Source organism: Myotis nattereri, assembly GCF_964212035.1.
Source record: "Myotis nattereri genome assembly, chromosome: 12".
In the NCBI taxonomy this organism is placed as follows: Eukaryota; Metazoa; Chordata; class Mammalia; order Chiroptera; family Vespertilionidae; genus Myotis; species Myotis nattereri.
The window spans coordinates 50,528,248-50,543,285 of record NC_138087.1 but is presented as its reverse complement, the minus strand read 5'-3'; the positions used below and the strand labels follow the sequence as shown (position 1 = coordinate 50,543,285).

General features: G+C 43.5%; 1 protein-coding gene across 2 annotated transcripts in view; it reads right to left on the bottom strand.

Moving 5' to 3' along the window:
• The window catches only part of NTRK2 (neurotrophic receptor tyrosine kinase 2), a 311,333-nt gene that overhangs the window by 63,689 nt on the left and 232,606 nt on the right, over window positions 1–15,038 (bottom strand). For both annotated transcript variants that reach the window (XM_081103075.1, XM_081103076.1), the window contains one exon: window positions 3,553–3,725. In XM_081103075.1, coding sequence (XP_080959201.1) covers window positions 3,553–3,725 — 173 coding nt within the window. The remainder of the gene's footprint in view (window positions 1–3,552; window positions 3,726–15,038) is intronic.

The window sequence follows — 15,038 nt, the reverse complement described above, 5'->3', positions numbered from 1 at the left end:
AGGTGGGATGAGCTTCTCAAGCACAGGCATTTACCCTGCTCCAGCAGGGCTCCAGCCCACAGCCATTCCGCCTTTCCTTGATTTCCAAAACATGCTGTCATCTGATCTTCCGTTCTTGTATTCTCAGAGAACAAGCACTGGACAGGGAGGTGGGGAGTTTCCCAGTCTTTGGGGTGTCCAGCACCATGGTCTGGGGAAGGCTTTTAACTTTTCCAGTGTGTGATTTCCCCATTAGTCAGAACTACAAAACGACATGATGCCATGTGATCGTTTAGGTCCCCTCTATCTCTACTAGTAAATATCTGATCGACCCATTCCTGGGGAGGAGCTTCCTGTTTTTGTACAAGAAAAGTCTTAGCACATTTATTTCACCTCCACTCAAACCACAGCCCCCGACCTCCTCTTGTCACACTGAGGAGTAATATGGGGGAAATGCCTCAGGGGTCTCTTCAGCTCAAACTCTCTCACTGGAGCAAACCGTCTTGCAGTGCAGTGGGCAAGGCTCTGGGTATCAGAACTGAACTTGAACCCTGTTCTAACACACTGGCTATGACCTCAGGTGAGCTACTGAGCCTCTCTGGACCTGCTTCTCACCTGGAAAGTGGAGATAGTGACTGCACCTTCCTAAGCACACCCATGGGAGGAGCAATTGAAACTCTGCTTGTGTGGTGCTTTGTGGCCTTTCATTGAAAAGCCCGAGAGACCTATACCCCTCCCCTGTTATGTGTTTATTGTCACAAATTATTCCTATTTATGCCGTGAGCTCATTTCCAAGTTGCAGTAGCTATTGTCTCCTCTTTTTCCATGTTTTTGCCTCCTTTAATCTTTACATAAAGAGTAAAGGGGGTCAAATATATGATGACAGAAGAGGATTTGACTTTACGTAAAGAGTAAAGGGGGTCAAATATATGATGACAGAAGAGGATTTGACTTTGGGTGGCAAGCACACCATACAATATACAGATGATGTATTCTCAAATTTTCCACTTGAAACCTATATAATTTTATTGACCAATGCCACCCCAATACATTTAATAATTTTTAAAAAGCCATAGAGAAAGACTCTGTAAGCAGGTTCCTCTTCAAAAAGAAATGGAGAGGTGACGTGACAGCACAACTTGTCCTTTGGGCATTCCTTTTTGTGGTTGCCAGTGCCAGCATTCTTAGGGATTCCATAGCGCTGGCCCTTCCCACCTCACTAAAGGTTACTCAAGCCCAACCCTTCCCAGCACTGAGAGGCAGGGAAAAATATGAATGTTTCCACCCATCATAGGAGTCAAAGCTCTTATGTGACCTCCATACCAGTAGGAGGCCCTAGGGGAGCACATAGACTATGAGAAATCCTGAAATACCCAGAAAAGCTAGGCCAGGATGAAATCTTCATAGATGTAGTGCAAAGAGTGAAATAAGTTGCTGATTTGCCACAGCTGAGATTCCGCTAAGAATCTGTCCATTGCAAAGACTTGGGGGAAAAGGAAAAATGTGAGGCGAGTGCAAAAGGCTACCTCTGTGCAAAACTCCAGCCTCCACCCTCACATTCAGAAGGTGGAGGCGCCCGCCAAAGGCTTCTGCACGCTACACTACCATGTGTGGGGTAGGGCAGGTGCCTGCTTGCTTCTAGGGATTGGAACAAGGCTCCTCCTAGTGAGAAAATCCTGTGGATGCTTTCATTGAGCAGAAAGTCCTGCTGTGAATAGAGGGCAGGTGAGTCTTCTAAACAAGTTCTTAAGAAGACTATAAATAAAGTTAGCACAAGAGCCCTCTGTTTCATTCCCCAGGCTATCCTGCAACTCTTTGAAATAAAAACATAGCTCATCTCTTCCATGAGAACATGATTTAAGAGGGAAAAAGCACCATCAACACCTCCGCCCCATTGTGGAGAGCGGGGAGGTTCAACAGGCTTCTCACCTTCCTCGGCTTGTACGCTCCCCGTGTGGGTCACAGCCAGCACTTCGCCACATTGTTCTGGCTGAGGAATGCCATAGCACACTGCTTTCTTCTGATCTTTTAGCACAACCTCAAGAGGAGGTATTGCAATGGTGAAAAACTGGGGGTTTTGCAGCCAGAGGCTGTGGGTTTGAATTCCAGCCCTGTCACCCACTAGCCAACCTAGCATAGGGCCTGACCATGTTTCTACTGAATGGGTGCCCTTTGGCTGAATGAAAAGGGTGGGAAGATAACTGTAGGCATCTGTCTTCATAGGGCAGTGCCAATGACACTTGGGAACACATTCATGGCAGTTTGAAGGCTGGGTTTCCTTCCAGAAAGAGAGGATAGACTGTGCACAGCACAGTATTGCACCTAAGAACCTGATCCTTGGCATGGAAAACCTCTCATTCCCAGAGTTCAGCAGGTTCTAAAATTGAGAGGAGGAGGTTTCCAATAGCTTCGTGCCCTGGGCAAGATGCCAAGGAAGAACCAGGTGCCTGCTCCTTCTGGGAGGCAGAAAGGAGAGGTAGGGAGAGGCTGATGGAGCCAAAAGTGAAAGAATACACACACACACACACACACACACACACAGGAGTGTGCTTACACGCACATGCACAGTCTGAGCTCACAGAAGCATTTAATTACATCTAATGGGTACATGTGGATTTATTATGCTACAATTTATGGAAAGCACCATTTTTAATTAAACAAGTAGCCTAGAGCATGGGAACAAGGAAAAATATTTTTCCAATGTGCAGCTGGACCTCAGCAAAATTCAGCTCCTTATTCATATTAGGTCCAACAAGACAATGTGTGAAATCTACCATCATCCACTCTCCTATCACCTACAAGAAAACCTTTGCTGATATTGGATAACACATTTTTAGGGTGATTGTCTCTGAACACCATGAATTGGCTCCATATTCCTAATCTCCATCACCCACACAATCAGAGGCAAATCAGAGAAAGATTTGTCCCAGCCAAAGAGAACTTAGTTCCACATGTATTCATGAGGCTAGAGATGGTGAAAGTGATCCGATGGCCACGTGATGACATTTCCAAACACAGCAGTACAAGCTCCCCCTTCCACTGCTCTCTCCACAATTGCCTTATTACTTAGACTACATGGTTTCTGAATCTTCTAGTGGATGCATGAAGCTACTGGTACCGACTTCTGGTGAAAAGCCCCCCAGGGCCCACAGAATCCAGAGAACAGAGGTATAGGTATTGCCATAACACGGAAGACATAATAAACATCCCAGGAAAATGTGGCCGGGAATAAGGGCATGGGGACAAGATTTATTAATCACCTCCCATCCCAATCGTCCTGACAGTAGTCCTTTTTGTTGATATAAACACATCCCTTTTACTAGTAAGGAAACTGAGGCCAGCAAGGGCAGGTGCAACTTGGTTGCCTGCCCCTTACACCCTTCCTGTTTCTCCTAAGTGACACCCTCTACCAAGAAATCCCAGGCTGCACGTTTGCTAATCTTGAAAAGCTGAGGGGCAGCTTTCTTGGAAAGAAAACAGCACGTTGGAGCCAGACAGGACTTCAGGGGCTCCACCTCAGGCTGCCTGAACCCCGAAGGCCCACTCCTGCCTCGCCCTCCTGCCGCACTGTACCTGAGGAACTTGTTGAGGTCCCCATGCTTCATGTACTCGAAGACCATGATGAGCGGGTCGCCCTCCACGCAGACACCGTAGAACTTGACAATGTGTTCATGCTGGAGGTTGGTCAGCAGCTCGGCCTCTCGGTGGAAGTCCTTGCGCGCATTGTCGCTGGCGTCCTTCAGCGTCTGGGGTGAGGGGCAGAGATGGGAGGAAACCAGCATATCTTAAACGGAGGGTGTCAAAGGGAAGGCTGCGTGGAGAAGGCATTATTTCAGTGGGCCCTGAGCTTCCTGATGGGAAGGAAATTCAACTCATTTATTCCATGAAAGATTGGAAAATGGCCTAAATTCTGAGCAAATGTTTGTGTTAACTTAACCTTTTGAGGAAAAGCCCCTCAAGGATCTGCAGAACTCGACAGTTGATGAAGCACCAGCCCAGATGTTACCTCATTAAGTTATGGACACAAGCCTTTAGCCTTCATCCCTTTTAACCCTGGTCTGGGCTCAACTACAGACTTCACTCCCATTTTGGTGCCTGTTGCCCTTTGTAGGATGCTATGTGCACCTCACCTCTGCTCATGTAACCTTTTTAAAACTTAATTATGGAAATATTCAGTAGAGAGAAGAGCATAGTAAGCTCTCATGGACCCACTTTCCAACTTTCACAGTGACCATTTTGCCGGTTTTATCACGGACACTCTAAAAAGCCTTCTCCCACTGGTGCCACACACACTGCTGGCTCAGGAAACACCCCTGCCAGCAGGCCAGTCACACTGCCAAGAAGAAGTTGCACAGGATCATGCCAGCCAGGCTCTGGGGACTTTTGTTCTTGGCTCAGATTACTCAGACACTATGGTCTAATAGCAGGGCAAAGCTGGCATTTGTTGATGTCACACACATGTGCTGAGTTCTTGCTCTGTGCCAGTCACTGAGCCAGACCTGTGGTGGCATCAAGAAGACAGGGACCCAAATCCTGACCTCAGGTGCTCATATGCAAATAGGGAGATAAGTCACATATGTAATTAAGTGTAAGTCAAGCTTAAAATACAATGTCCTAAATGATCCAGCAACCCTGCATCTCTGTCCAGTTTGATCTCTTCTTGACATGCCTCTCTTGAAACCTATGCTTCCACCTTATGAATTACCTGGAGATGCCCCAGTGACACTGGGCCATACCTCCTTGTCCTTGCACATGTTCAACCCTCTGCCTGGAATGTTGATTCGGGTATGTCACTGGTATAGGAGGTTGCATAATGCCTTCCTGAAGGTGTCTACATCTTAATCCCTGAAACATGGGAATATGTCACTTTACAGAGTGGGCCAATGTCATCCCAAACAAGGGGACTTACAAGGGAGGGGCAGGAAGATCAAGAAGAGATGCTGTGCTGCTGGCTTTGAAGATGGAAGAAGAGGCTACAAGCCAAAAAATGTGGGCAGCCTCTAAAGGCTGGAAGAAGTAAGGAAACAAATTCTATCCTACAACTTACAGAAGGATCCAGCCTTGTTGACATCTTGTCTTTAGCTTAGTAAAACTGGCTTTCGGTGTCTGACCACTAGAATTATGAGAGAAAATTTGTGTTGTTTTAAGCCCCTGAGTTTGTAATAATTTGTCACAGCTTCAAAAGGAAACCAATACACCTGGTTAACAACTGGCAGTGCTCCAGGACTGGGCTCAGACCTCACCTTTCTGAGAAGTGTTCCCTGACCCTCTCATTGCTGTTACAACCCCTGTTATAACCTGCTCCCAGGCTAGGCTGAATGACCCTCATAGGTACGCCCCATACTTAATTTCTGTCATATCACTGGCCACAGTACATTCTAAGTGCATGTTTATTTGCTTCTCTCTGGAATAGATGGTGAACTCCTTGGCCCAGGGATGGTCTTCCATGTCTGCATTGCCAGCACTGGGCATAGTGCCAGGCACATGGCAAGTATTCAGCAGACAAGACATTTCCTAGGCATGCTCTTAGGATTAATACCTGTGGGAAAAATTGGGCAGAGGGTGAAGTTGAGCTATGATATAGTCTCAACAAAGCTTATCTGGCCCCAAAGGATGACCATTCATAGTTTTCCTGAGTTGGGCCAATACTGTTGAGCCATTATAACTCATAATCAATCATTCATATGATGGGGGCCACTCTAGGAAGGGAGTGTGACCATGAGAGGATTTGCTGAGCCCTCACAGGAAACTGGCTATTGAGGACTGTCTGTTGCAGGTGGTTCATCATTGAGTCACCACAGGATGAGTTTGCAGTATGCTATTTACCATGCCTGGGGCACCCATGAATAGGCAGGGTGTGCCTCACATCAGCCACATGGAGACAATAGGATGTCAGGGATAGCAGCAAGATTACCAAGTCTTTTCTGCTATCATCTTCACAGAATTGAGCATTTTCACTAACTCCTTTGGCAGGATTTGAAGCTTTCTCCCCAGTGGTGACCAGCCCAAGGCAATAGAGCAGCAGGGCTCCTGATCCTGCCACCATTTCCCTTCTGAAAGCCCTTGAACCCTGCAATGTTTTCTAAGATAACAATGTTTTCTCAGACTGCTCTGAGTCACTGAGAGAGCTTACTTGTAAGGCCTTGTGTCTTTAGCAGTGAGATAGAGAAGGTGACTGAACCCATTTAGACCATTATCACAGGACATGAACAAACTCTACATGTAATCTTTCTTCTCAAGTTTTAGCTATGTAGTGGTGATTCAAATGCTGAAGTGTCTGTGTGTGTGTGTGTGTGTGTGAGATAGAGAGAGAGAGAGAGAGAGAGAGAGAGAGAGAGAGAGAGAGAGAGAGAGAGAGAGAGAGAGAGAGAGAGAGAGAGAGAGAGAGAGAGAGAGAGAGAGAGAGAGAGAGAGAGAGAGAGAGAGAGAGAGAGAGAGAGAGAGATGTAGCATGATAGAGGGGTAGACTGGGAGAGTAGACAGAATTTTCCTTTTGGGTGGAGGCACCAAATTGACAGAGTTAACAAGCATCTAATATTTCCATTTCCCAAAAGCAAACTACTATGAGAAGAGTCTTACTTCAATTTCAAAAGCTGTGCTTCAGTAACATTTTCAGATTTAAGAGAGAAGATTTCACTATTCATGGGGCAAATGCATCTCACAGACTTGGCCTCATCCCATGTGCCCATCCATTTTTGCATGCTGGATCCTTTCTCTAAATTATGATTCAATTCTATTTTAAGAGATTCAGAAAATATGGCGGCACCGAGTTGGGCAAAATCATCTTGTGAATTTGGCACTCTAAGGAAAGAATTTTTCTAAGGTGGAACCATAGCCAGACAGCAATCAGAAGTTGGAAAAATTCTGCTATCAGCCCTATTTATAAAAGTCATCTCTGTTTCAGTGCCATGCCTGATTGTCATTTTACTCAATTAAGGGAGCCTTGGCTGGTACTTGGAGTCCCTTGGAAATGGACAGGAGGTGGCAGCCTCCCTCCCTGATAATTCTCTCCACTTAAGTTTCATTTTGACAGGCATGTTTGCCTCATCATTGATCATTACTGTTTTCTTACTTCTAGTGTCTGCCTTGTAACCTCATTTCTCTTTATTCCTCGTGAATTTCCTGAAACTCCAAAGCTGCCATCCTTTCTGAAGACAGTCTCAAGGGAGAGGTCTCATCCAGAGCTAAAGTGAGTTTCCTGCCTGGAGTACACATTGATTCAGAGTTGGAAGAATGGAATAGTATGAAATTAACTTCAACACAGAACTGAGAAGTTACTGAAGTAAAATAGAAGAAAGGAAGATAAACTTTCATCTGAAATGCTTCAGCCAAATAATAAAGCTAGCAGGAAACTAGTAGAGGCAAGAGAGCTTATTTGAAATCATTGTGTTTCTGGATGTTGTAGGACATGAAAAACGATTATGCATTTCAAAATGTAGGTGGTTTAGGAGACACAAGTTAAAACAGAGATGGTGTCCTTTTCTTTTTAATGATCTTATGTTCTTCTCTAACACTTTTTAGAGATCATAAGATGAGTTACGGAGAAAGACTTTTTTTTAAAAGAGATTATTATGGTAAGACCTCACTAAGCCTATGCCTACCACCATGCCTAAAACATAGATGTCAATGAGTAAACTCCCAGATGAGGCAACCGAGATGCATGGGAATGTTAATATGCCTAAGTTCTTCTGGGTCAGGTTCATTGGGTCAAGACCTAGTGCTTCTGATATCGTCTAGAGCTGTACTGTTCAAAATGCAAACCAACAGCCACATGTGGTTAGTGATAATTTGAAATATGGCTGTCCAAATTGACAAGTTCTGTGAGTTAAAATACACACTGGATTTTGAAAACTTGGTATCAATAAAATATCTCATTAATATTTTATATTAATGTGTTGAAGTAACAATATTTAGATATGTTGGGTTAAATAAAATATATTCATAAAATTAGTTTTACCTGTTTTCCAATTTTATTGTGCATATTAAAAATTTTTTAAATACATACAAATATGGCTTGCATTTGTGGCTCACATTATATTTTTATTGGATAGCATCATTCTATAAAAGTCACCTCAGTAGGCTATTCATGGGTCAACCTGCTTCTTGGGAATGTTGGGAAACAATGCTAGACTGAAATAGAATTAAGGCAGATACCCTTCTTATAAGATTCTTAGAGGCAAGCAAAGCTAAGTATTTAGAGTGATAGTCACAATACTGTATGATTCTTTTAACTTTTGGGTCTCCTTTAAAGAAAGGTAGAGGAAGCTTCTTACAGATTCTTATAAAAGTGAACCTTGGAAGAGTATCTAATCTAATAATAGAGCAACATGGTAATTGACCATACCTCCGCTATGCTTCCCATTGGCTAATCAGCAGGATATGCAAATTAACCCAACCAAGATGGTGGCTGGCAGCCATGCAGCTGAAGCAAGCAGGAGGCTTGCTTGCTCCAGTGATGGAGGAAGCCAAGCTTCTTCCCTGCTGTGGCCGGGCTCTGAGTTCCACTCTAAGCAATAAAGTTGCAATTATAGAAGCTAAACAAACCCCAGATACCTGCTTTCAGCAGGCCCTGGCCTCGGAGCTGGAGCGGCAACAAAGTTTCAATTATAGAAGGTAAATAAATCCCAGAATTAAAAAAAGAAAAAAGAAAAAAATGGAGAGGCTGGGAGCTTCCGTCGCCGGCTTGGCCAGCCTGAAAACAGCCCTCAGCCCCTCATCCAGACTAGCCAGGCACCCCAGTGGGACCCCCACCCTGATCCAGGACACCCTTCAGGGCAAACCAGCTGGCCCCCACCCGTGCACCAGGCCTCTATCCTATATAGTAAAAAGGTAATATGCAAACTGACCCTAACAGCAGAAAGACTGGGAATGACTGGTCACTATGACACACACTGACCACCAGAGGCAGACGCTCAATTCAGGAGCTGCCCTCTGGTGGTCAGTGAGCTCCCACATGGAGGAGCTCTGCTCAGCCACAAGCCAGGCTGATGGCTGCCAGTACAGTGGTGGTGGTGGGAGCCTCTCCTGCCTCCTCAGCAGTGCTAAGGATGTCCGACTGCAGCTTAGGTCTGTTCTCCACTGGCATGTGGACATCTCCCGAGGGCTGCCAGAGGGATGTCTGATTGCCAGCTTAGGCCCAATCCCCCGAGGAATAGGCCTAAGCCAGCAGGTGGTCATCCCCTGAGGGGTCCCAGACTGCAAGAGGGCACAGGTCGGGCTGAGGGCCCCCCACCAAGTGCACAAATTTTTGTGCACCGGGCCTCTAGTATTTTTTTTTTAATATATTTTATTGAATTTTTACAGAGAGGAAGAGAGAGGGATAGAGAGTTAGAAACATCGATGCGAGAGAAACATCGATTAGCTGCCTCCTGCACACTCCCTACTGGGGATATGCCCGTAACCAAGATACATGCCCAGAATCGAACCTGGGACCCTTGAGTCCACAGGCCGATGCTCTATCCACTGAGCCAAACTGGTTAGGGCTGGCCTCTAGTATTTTAATAAATTCAGAAATAGGGAGAACTTGATAAAAATAAAATCTTAGAAACTAAAGAGAGTGCAATGGGTAACTCCCCCACATTCCTACAAATGTAAAAATGAACTAAATGATTGTAAAAAAAAGAGTGGTCACAAACACTCAGACTGTGCTCACTGTGTATTAAAAACTCACACTCTGAGCACATCGTATATAGCTGGCCTTTGCAAGGACTTTAATTACGTACCAGTGACAGCCTGAAATACAAGGTTCATAGCCACAGTGTTGATTGCTACTACATTTATTATCATGGCCATGCTGACTCTAATGGTTCAGAATCTAAGAAGTTGACCATCCAGTGAGAAACATGAAGCCAAGCTCTAATTCACATATTTTAAAATACTTTTCAATAATTTGAGGGATAACATGGTTTATGTGTGCATATTATATCAAGGTGCATGTTATACATGCTTTGAAAGGTATGGATATAACTCATAGAGAAATATTGACTCAAAAGAGTGAATAGGAAGTTGGCCTCCAATGTAGAAAATGGCAATAGGTTTACAGGCTTCAAATATGCCAGCATACATTTGTCTGAGTCAGTTTCACCAGCTGCGCAGGAGCTGGTGGAGATGTGGACTGTGACTCAATTGCAAGTTAGGTTATCATGTTCAAGTCAATGAAAAAGCAGCACAACTACCACAGTTCACATGTTCCAGAGATACAGAGGGGTGAAGTGAACCCTTTGGTGCCAGATGAGTCTTCCTTAGAGTAAAATGCACTGTTTTGGTTTTAGCATTAATGAAAAGATGGGGATACATTGGAGATAAGCCAGAAAAGAGGGTCAACAAGACAAAAAACAGATCTCCCATCAAAGGTTAAAAGTTGAACTTACTGGGACTTAATGACTGAAGCCGACCTGATTCAAGTGCAGTACGGATTCTTACAAGGAAACATTGTTCTCCACCCTACAGTATGTGTGAGCAGGCACGTGCATGCGCACACACACCAGGAAGAATGCACTTACACCAAAGATCAACAGGAATCAATTAAGCAATGTCTGGACCATAAAGATGATTAAGTCTTTTAACGGACCACTATTCCAAGTTCTATAACTTCTGTTCCTAGAGACATGTAAAGATGGAATTGATAGTACTTTCTTCAACATTATGTCCTGTTAAGGTATACAAACATTTTTTTTTTTAGGGAAACACTGACAAATGTTCTTTTAAATGCACTAATCTTATTACCATTCGTTTCCATTTTGCAGGAATAAGGATTTCACATGCTGATATAAACAGGTTGAGAGGAAGCATAGGAATGGGTGAGGGCCTTTACATTAACTGGGATGTGAGTATGGATATGATGACTGTCACACAAAAAAGGGAAGACAAAAAGAAAATAGCCATCTGTCTTAGAAATGAACTTGCCTTGGTAGAGCACTTGAATTGATGAACACTTGATGCACTTTCCCATTTAAGAATAACTTCACTATTCCAGAATTGGAGAGAATGAGCTTTCCTTTTGAAGCCCTTATTCTGCCCATAAGCATATTCTGAGATAACTGGCTCTAGTTACTTCTTTCCCATAGGTGGCCTCATCTGTGCCATAGGACCACCTTGGGTGGTTAGACCACAGGTAGATGGCCTGGAATAAAGACTAAGTGGAACAACTGCACACATAGTATTTTCCTTCTTGAGGACTCTGCATGTGAGTAGTAGAGGCCATGTGAGCAACAATTGGCATGGAAGCAGCAGTCATATGTTAGAGAACAGCAGAGGCAAGGGACAGCTGCACTACATTAGCAGGGAAGCCTAGAGGACGATCCCTGGTGGCTCTTACTTGTGAGAGTAAAGAAGAGACAGTCATGGGGCTATCTCAAATCCTGAGTGAACTTTTGGATCCCATCTATTGTAGCCACAATGAGGCCTAGCTGCCCTGCAGTTCCTATTTACTTTTGGCTATAGCATGTCTAATATCCTTTTTGGAAACCAGTACCCCACATTCAGTCATGTGTGTTGGGTAGCATTAACCCAATCTTCCATTTCCAGGAATATGCATGTGTATTGGGCCTGGGTAATCAGAATATTCTATTGTCTTGGTCATAGGGCCAGGGGACACAACTCAAGGCAAGCCAGTAAGAGTCAGCCAGTGGACTTTTGCATAATTGTTGGGAAGGAAGAGCTCTCGTTGGGGTTGCTAGGATGGCAGGATCTAAGCAGAGACATTACTGCCAAGTGTTTACTGTGGTTTCAGAAGAACCTGCCTGAGAATGCAGTCAATATAGAGGAAAGTAGAGCCAAGATAGATAGATAGGTAATTGATCCCCTGGATCTTGTAATGCTGTGAGCTAAGATGCCAGTAACATGGTTTTCCAGAAGCATGAGAAATAAATTCCCTTTTCTGCTTTGGCCAGCTTGAGTTGGTTTCCTATGAGCATTATACTGCTCTTCTTATTAAAGCTGATTATGATGTTTTGTTGAAGCCAAAGCCCTCACTCCAGGATCCAGTTTTTCTTATTCCAACTTATTCCCTTGAATTACATTTTTACTTGGAAAACATAAAAAAGTATCTCTTACACGCAAATGAGCACAACTAACATCCTTCTTTATATTACTTGACAAGTGGTATTATGTTGAATTTTCTCAATTTGGTTTACCAGGGCACATGTAAAATTTAATAAATAAAAGTGTGGTGCACAATGGACACTAAAGTGAGGCCTGAGTTTTAGTCCTAGGGCTGACATTAAATGACCTTGTCCAAGCTGTGTGACTTTGGGTGGGTCATTTATCTTCTCTAGGTTCCTGTTTTCTCATTGGCACAATTAGGTAGTTAAGCTAAATAATATCAATAACAGTTCTATGTATCTGTATTCAATGTTTTCTAAAATGATTCTTAATTAGATTACATTATTCTATACATATTCTCTTTACTGTTCCTCCCAGTTATAAATCTCCATAACTATCAATAGTTCATCAAATCATTTCCTTACCTAGAAATGTCAACTGCCAACTCTTTACTTTTTCTGTAGTCTATCCATCCATCCATCCATCTCTTCATTTATTTAACACGCATTTACTGCATGTTACTACAAATTAGGCCATATGCTAAAAGACATGGTTCCAACATTCAAGAATATACCACTCTAGTGGAAGAGACAGACATTCATGCCATTGATTAAATGAACCCATGAATACATATATAATGAATAACTTTGACAAATGCTATAAAGGACAAGTATAGATGCCTTAATAGCATATAATAGGGAGGTATGGCCTTAATGGGGGAATAGGCAAGGGGAAGTCTCCCCTTGAGCATCACCTTGAACTGAGAGCTGATGGATTAGTGCAAGTCATGTAGACCAAGGGGCTGGTTTGGACCCTCCAGACATAGAACGGCAGCAACAAGCTAGCTAGATGGTACTTGTGGCTGTCTCGTGGTAATGTGCCAGAGGGTTTACCCATCAACTCTTCCAAAACCCTTGGTGAAGATAATCATCATTATTCCCTGCATTGACAAGAAGATATTCAGAAACACAAAAAGCAAAAATGCTAATTTAGATCCCAAAGAAAGTGCCTGCTGAACTTAGATTTCTCCATTTCTCATCTTGTTAAGTCTTCCTATGTAGCACCCCTCTTTCACTTTAACTTATATCTCAAGGGAGTCACTTGACATCCCTGGTTCTTGTTTTTTTTCATTTATTGAACAGGAGACTAGGGTTATATGCATGATTTCTAAGGTCTCTCTCATATTAGGCATTTGATGTTTCTAGAAATACACCTGAGTTAGTGGGGAGGGTGAGAAGAGACCATCAATCCATCAACACTTATGGCTATATTTAAAAAACAAAAAATCAGAATGCATTCATAATATAAAAAACATTGTAGGAATTGTGGCTATTGAAATGGAGGTAGGATAGAGCTAACATAGTTAATGCATTCAATGTAGAGAAACTACAGTGAAGCGTTTTCTTGGCAATTGAGGTATTTAAAGGCAAAGTAACTCATTTTGATCATAGACTGGTTTCTCTGCTTCTTATCCTCTATGGGTTCTTCAATTATAATTCAGTGTAAAAGGATAAATGGCTGATAAATCCATTTCACTAAAAAAACCCCACAAAGGTCATCCAAAAATATCAAGAAAAGGGCAATCCAGTTGAATCTGAACAAGCAATGGTAGAGGCAAGCTCAGCCTCCATGTGCCCTTGAGTGGCCTGCACATGCCTCATGATTCCTTTCATCTTACACTGGTTCCTGGGACCCCTCAAGCTCTTAAGTCATTTGGAGCAAGCGACACCAGAATTTCTAGGACCCTGACATCTGTCAGTCTGAATGCAAATCCTTACATTTCAAATCAGCCAGCTCCTTCTAGAGAAGGAAAAAGGACAATAGCTGCTATTCCTTAGCATGCATAATCAATGCTGCAGGGGTTGCTAGGCAACAGGCAGAAAGGCTTCAAACATCCCTGAGTGTCTCCAATGGAGGAAGAGCAGCCCTGGCAGCCACTCCTCAGAGGTGACAGGCTGTGCAGACTCTGGAAGCTGTGACCAATTTGTTTCATTCCTTAGAAAAATCCCTTTATTTGGCCAGAACTGAACCATGGCTCATTAGATCGTCTTTGAGGTGTCCAATGGGCCCACCGCCCTAAAAATGAGCAGGTCAGGCTGGCAAGAGGCAGCTCCAGGAAAGGTCCGTGTGTTATTTTGATCCAGTTCATCCTAGAGTCTATGGAAGATCTGACTTGTTCCTTGGATGGCTGCAGCCTCTGGATTCTAGAAGTTAAAACAAGCATCGTCTTGGAAGCCTGTAGTCATTCCAGCAAAGCCTCTGATTTCAACAAATATGTACAGTCAAGGTCAGTGAGATGAGACTTCTGAGGTGTGTGACCTTGGAATAAATGTTTAAGCTGTAGGCATGTTGTACACTCTACTTGAGATAACAGTTTCATTTGCATTTCAAGAAGACTAGCAAAGAGAATAAGGCGGGATTTGACAAAGGGGCAAATCCATTTTGTTTTATTTTATTTAGCAGTGTTGATGAAAGAGCAAACATTCTTCATAGGTCATTAATTTGTAAACACTTATTTGGCAAAGCCAGGTAGTGTATGAGGCATATATTCTGGGTTTGGGTCACAGGTAGAATTAGGGCTATGATGGGGATTTAAACCATAGAGAAGCCTGACAGTGGTGATGGGAGATAGGCCAGGTAGAAGCATGCCGTGGGCAGGACAGCTGGCTACACTGCTGTCACTGGCTATTCTTTCGTCATTACTAGCCCAAGCCCTGATGTCCTATCTCAGCACGTGCTTGGGAGGAAATTGCCGGAAACCAATTCCAGCATGTTCAGCAAGGCTGAATCATCTGAAGTGGCAAGGGCATTTCCCCAAACCTGAATAGGATACATTAAATGGATTGTTTGCTGCCAGACAACTAAAGGGCATCTAAATCTACATATTATTGCCTCCTACTGGCCAAACACATAAACAGCTGTAGGCTAATTCCCCCATTCTGACAATGCTTGTGTATACCCTTTGAAGTATATATCTCTGCCTCACCTCAGGACAAGTTGTGTTAATAAAAAGCAAG